General features: G+C 38.9%; 1 protein-coding gene across 1 annotated transcript in view; it reads right to left on the bottom strand.

Annotated features, from left to right (window-relative positions):
* Positions 1-6203, bottom strand: part of SLC26A4 (solute carrier family 26 member 4) — a 48805-nt gene that overhangs the window by 14949 nt on the left and 27653 nt on the right. The window contains exons 10-13 of the mRNA XM_019626050.1: positions 5994-6105; positions 3551-3643; positions 2552-2647; positions 1393-1623 (exon numbers count right to left, since the gene is read on the bottom strand). Of these exons, the coding sequence (XP_019481595.1) occupies positions 1393-1623; positions 2552-2647; positions 3551-3643; positions 5994-6105 (532 nt within the window). The remainder of the gene's footprint in view (positions 1-1392; positions 1624-2551; positions 2648-3550; positions 3644-5993; positions 6106-6203) is intronic.

Here is a 6203-nt window from a genome sequence, read left to right on the forward strand (position 1 = left end):
TCAACTTCTGGAAATAATTGAATTGCCTATTTTTAAAAAGTCCTCTTACAATGGTTTCACATTAAAATGACATTCAACTAGCGTGGACAAAATTTCTATAAACCACAGATATCAGAGGGCACACTGAATTAAAAGTTTTCATGACAACCTAGTGACTTCGGGAATTTCCTGACAGAAACCCACCACCTCTTTGCCTACCTTGTCCCTGACCTACCAGAGGAGAAATAAGTGACCCCTAAAAATCCAGGCTAGCAAACCCAGTCCAGCAACTATCATAAAAAGGCACTCACATTTTTGTAGTTCTTAGCACTTTTGTAGATGTCTGTGCTAGGGATGTTTCCAAGGCCATTCCAAGAGGGACTAAAAGAAAAATTGAGGTCAGAATTTTTTGGAACAAGCATGTTTTGGATTAAAAAGTTAGAAGAAATCACAGCTATTAAAGAGCCCATCATTCTGATGTTTCTTGGACTCGGTCTTTATTGCAGATGACATTTTCCTGTAGTTAACTCTGAAATGACCAGCTGGGGTTTGTGTGGAATTGGAGGAGAAGTAGGAGCCATGGGTCCTTTCTGATGGCTGAAAGAAATAACGAGCACTGCATGTTCATGTGTGTGACACCTTGTAGGCTAAGCAAAGAGCTCTCACACCTGTTTTATTTAAGCCCCAACAGAACCCCGCAATGTCAGTGGTAGTATCCTCATTTTTACTGGTGAGTCAACTAAGGTTCAGAGAAGTTCAAAAGAACCTGGAGGTCAGGGAAAGCCCAGCTCCCCTCTCTAACCCATTGATCTTCCCTGCCTGGCACAGTGCCTGGAGCTTACTTATGAGTTATTGCAACTTGCTGGTAAGTATAGAGAGTCTGTGGTGATCAAATTAGTCTCATTTTATAAAAATAAGAGCCTGGGAGGACCAGAAATAAGTCCTTCCTATTTCCTGTTCCTGATGAAATCAAATAAATTCCGTGGGTCTTCAAGTGTGACCAGGGACATATGCTAAATACGACTCCTGAAGAAAGAGTGTCTGTTTGGGGTACTTTCAGCAATGTGCCCTCTGGATCCGCCTTATAATTACTGGAAATTAAATACTGTGCAGGATGCTGCTTTTTGTTGACTAAAAGCCTAGTTAAACCAAACCAGCAGCTAAAACGTGCCATCGANAGAGTTAGCAACTTGTCTGTAGTTACACTGCAGCAAGTGGTAGAGCCAGTATTCGACCCCAGGTAGTCTGGCTCCATAGCCTGTGCTTTAAAATATTACAGTCTAGTGCGAAAGCATTCCCTTAAAAAAATTGCAGAGCCCATGCAATCAATTGTCCCTCTGCAAGACTAGGCAACTGTATCATTTTACTATTGCCAAAGCTCCAAATCTATAATTCAAAACACCAGAACCTTACCACGTGCAACGATCTCACTCCAACAACATCCAGGAAAGATATAGCTCCGCAATCAAGCACGAGGCTATGGATTGGCACTTTGGGAACATTCACTTTCACTGGGATATCAGAGTTCCAATCCACTTGAATCTCTATTTCCTTGGTTGGGATATCTAGCTCTTCTGAGTCTTCAATATCTTCATCAGGTTCAAAAGCGTTATTCGATGCGCCAACATCACTTATAATACCATTCTAAACAAAGAAAATACCACTAACTTAATCGCCAGTGATTTGGGAGATCTTTCTTTTTTTTTATTGTTAGTTTCAGGTGTACAGAAAGAACAATGCTATAGTTATCCTTTTCACCCTTCACACAGAAACAACCCCCCTCCCTCATCTATTGCCCTCCCACCCCCAATATCATACTTATCTATTACAATTCCATTGACTCCATTCCCACACTCTACTCCACATCCCGTGACTATATGTATATATAATTATACTTGACATACAATATTATTTATCATCAGCTTCAGAAATACAGTGCAGTGGTCAGAGGAAGAAGGAAATAGTACCATTTGCAACAATATGGATGGAACTAGCGAACATTATGCTAAGAGAGATCGTTCAACAATTCATTTCAAATTGCTTAAAAGTCCTGCACACTGTTCCTTGTAAGCAAAACACTGAGGAGATGAACTCTTAAGGAATGAGGTCCACCTCAGTCCAAACTTCGATGTTCTCTAGGAGGAAAAATGGAAGAGCAGAGGAGTCGTGAACTCTTGATTTCTAGAAGATAGTGGAACTTGGCCAAGCGATACTTTGGCAGCAGAGTCTGAATAAAAGGTAATAGCTCTAAAGGTTTATGAACTTACTGCCTTGTGTTACAATTTTCTGGCATTGGATTAGCACTTGTTTTGTTCCTTTCTGTAAAAATAAGATTTATTTCATGATGGAAAAAAAATCACACCACGTATTTCCAAGGAACTCTGATCTCATTTTCTTTCCTCCTATGTCCTCTTGACTATCAGAACACTTCAGCTGTTCTCTGGCAAATCTATGTCATCTGCTTATACTCATCTGGGTGCCAAAGGGGGTCGATTTAATTGTAGACTATCTAACAGCTTTCATTTTCATCTGAGAAAGGAAAGAATTTAAGAGTGATAAGATGTTGCCTCACCTTTGTTGCTCTTAATTGTCCTTTTTTGATGAGTTTCTGTATTTTCCTCAGTGCTTTCAGCCTCTTATTATACACTCTAATGGCATCAAATCCCACCTTTGGAAATAAATGTCAAGTTACTTAAAACATCTGGTTCCTAATGCTCATTAATGACAATTGTTATCTGGAAAGGTTATTTCTCAAGTGGTATTATTTCTTGCGATGTCCTGCCAAATAAGAAATTCTGAGGTCTGATGGAGGTCTCCACTACCAGGCCACCTTACCCCCCCCCACCCAGAAACTCAGTAGAATATTAAAGATTCCAAGACAATCAAAAACATAACAGTGAAAAGTAACTTCTTTAACTTTAATTCTGTGTTTTCCAAATTTCCTTGATATTACAGAGCTCTGTCGTTATTGGAAAATCTATGAATATTCCTCTGAACCAGTTCACCCTAGAACTCATATGGTAAAACAGATATAGAGGCAAAACCCAACTTTGAATCACAGCATGGAATTCAGAATTTCCTGTTTCCATAGTCCCCTTATGCTATTTAACCTTTTACTCCAATTGAGCAATACTCTCCCCAATACATGTTTCCACCTTTTCCTCTCAGCTCACCTAGTTCCCAAACACCTGATATGATCTTCTCTCTGCTGACTGCCACACAAAGTCTGATGAGTCCAACTAACATGGATCGCTCCCTTCTATGAACTCTTAACACATACTGTCTATTCTATTCATTTGGAATTTACTCAAATTCGGCCTGGAGACAACTCTAGTGTTTTTGTCCAGCATAGTTATTGCTACCTGAATTTTAACATGTGTGTTATTTATTTTTTCCTATCCCCAATAGGTTGCAAGTTATTTGAGGGTAAGGATGCTTTCATTCTTAATGCCTTATACAAAGGGAATAGGGTATAGAGCTTTATGCCCAGTTTGAGCCCAATAAACACCTGCAGAATAAATGAAGTCTCAAAGGAGGTTAAAAAGCACATTTCTAGGGATAAAATACTTACTGTGGACTTGATACATTTTTTAAAACCATCGACGTTGCCATAAAAAATAGGACTAGAAAACCTAATAATCTTCATTCCTTCCAGTTCTTCAATCTAGCATTAAAAAAAATGAGGTTAAATAATTTCAGGTCTCAAATATTCAATTAAGTTTCTGGCTATTCAGCTATGAGCTGAGATACAGTTGCTCAGAGGAGCTGGGCAGTAGCACTCAACTTTCCTCAAATAGAGGCTTCATCCCAGTTGGGAGGCAATAGGTTACCTAAACTGCTAAAACCTCCATAGTTCCCTTAGAAAGTCAAGTTAGAAGGGGCCTTAGAAAGCAATTATTCAACCCTCTGACTTCTAGATGAAGAAACAGGCTCAGAATAATGACTTGAGTTGCCTTGAGTTCATACCACTGGCCCTTCCTCCCACCTCAAAAAAATTATTTTAAAACAGAAAAACAAGTAGCAAAATCAAGGAGATCTGCAGGAACTGAGACCTATAATGTCAATTTGTTCTTACCCTGACACAGAGTAGCCAGACCAAAAGTAAAACCCACAGAATCACAGGCTTTTCTAGTCTTTAGGAATCATAACAATTTTCACCCAGCCCCGTCAAAGGAGAAAACTGAGGCTCTGAGAGGCTGAATGACTTGGGCAAGGTCTCTACAAGCCGGATCCTAGAACTCAGAGTTCAGCCCAGGGTTCCCAGCCAGACACAGGGACTCTCGGACATCAGTTTTAGCTCCTGATGGCACTTGGATCAACATAACTGAGGAAGGTTGTGGAGGTAAATTAAGTAGCAGCTACTGGAATTCCAGGCTCAGTGACCAACTTTCTTTAACGTTAAGGTAAAATTAGACTACAACATCTAATTTAAACAAATTTTAAATTAGGGATCACATTTAAATGAACCTTTAAAATTTCTGTTAAAAACTATTTTTTGCTAAATTAGTGTTTTCTTAATTTTCTTTCTCTGCTTTTTCATCTTTGTTTCCCCTGCTGGCCACTAAGCAATCTTATTTGCAGGAGCCACAGGCCCATCAGAAAGATATTTATTTTCTTTGTTTTTCATTTCCTGTATTTCATATTATTTCTTGCAATTCCAAGGATAGGACACAATGTCAAATAAGGTTCTTGGTGACAGAGAATGTTAAAGTCTCTTGTTAGAAAAAAAAAATCTCACAGGGATTTTAGATAATTTTGTTGAGGATAAGGATTATATAGCAGAGAAGTAAAACTTTTTTCTTCCATTTGCTGCTTAAGTTTGTTAATGCCTTGGCTTTCAGCAATGTTACTGTGCTGTGTCTAGGNGAACAGCCATGGTCATTGGTTACACATTGCTTTCATGCTACAATGGCATAGTTTACTCTTTTAGGGAGGGCACAGCTCACAGTGGCCCATGCGGGGATCAAACTGGTAACCTTGGTGTTATCAGCACCATGCTCCAACCAACTGAGCTAACCGGTCACCCTGTCTCAGCAAAATTATTAATAGTGCTCACTTTTACTCTCAGAAGTGTCCCAGGTTAGATGATAAATTACCTAATCACCTAAGGTCTGCCTATATTTATCTTTTTCATCACTTTAATTCCAGCATCTAAAACAGTGCCTGGCTCAGAGAATGTGCTCAATAAATATGCTGGATTAAATTAAAATAATAGTAATAATAAAATAGAACTTGACATTTCTGGGAAAAAGATCAAGACCTCTATATATGTATAAAGTTTGGAGTTTTCATAATTGTCATGATATTTGAAAGCAATTATCTTTTAGGTATGGAAAATATTCTGGCATTAAATACATTAAGACTCTTCTCCAAAGTAATTCATGAAACCCTTTGGCCAACACAATCTACAATGCATCTGAGCCAATGCCTAGAGTGAAATGCACAATGAAGAACAAGAGTATGTTCTCAAATGAGCTAATGACCAGGTCTGCTGAGACACTGGAAGAGAACCTATCAGCATTTTCTCACACTCATTTGTCAAGTATAATCACTTTTCTACCTTACCTGCCTACTACCCGCATCCTGGAATCATTCTCTAACTTCGCAGAGGTAGCCAAGAAGCCCCAGCTAAGCTGAACCTCAGCTGAAGGTCAGTTCCATATTATTACATCTGATTGTGGTGCCTTGAACTTGGCTACTTTTCTGCCTGACTCGCTTGATACCTACCTGAAGCTTCATCTAAATTTGACTGTCCTGGTCAAGTCGATACCCTAGTTAGTCTGCTTTAGAGCACTTAGTACAGTTGTTATTTAAAAGATTATTTAATGTTTGTTTTTCCCTCTACACTGCTAGTCCCATGAAGATAGGGATTATGACTCCTTCAACACTTTGTCCCTTGTCCTGGCTGAGTTCTTGGCACATATTAGGCATTTCACATCTATTTATTGAAAGAATGAACTTGAGCTTAACTTGTGCATAACTGGTGTCTGATATCATGAATGTTCCTGTCCCACATGCTCCCCAATCCTTGACGTCTGAGATGCCTGACCTGTTTCCTGCTCTAACCTCTTGATAATGCCTGGCTTTTCCGGTCCTACCATGTACCTGGTATTCTTCATTCTGTTGCTGTTTGTGAACAAATTAAAACATAATACTTAACATAAACTTTCACCCATTTTTCATTCTTTTAATATTTCATTTCCTATATAGTCTCAGAAAAATAA

The sequence above is a fragment of the Hipposideros armiger genome, unplaced genomic scaffold, assembly GCF_001890085.2.
Source record: "Hipposideros armiger isolate ML-2016 unplaced genomic scaffold, ASM189008v1 scaffold_655, whole genome shotgun sequence".
NCBI classification, from domain to species: domain Eukaryota; kingdom Metazoa; phylum Chordata; class Mammalia; order Chiroptera; family Hipposideridae; genus Hipposideros; species Hipposideros armiger.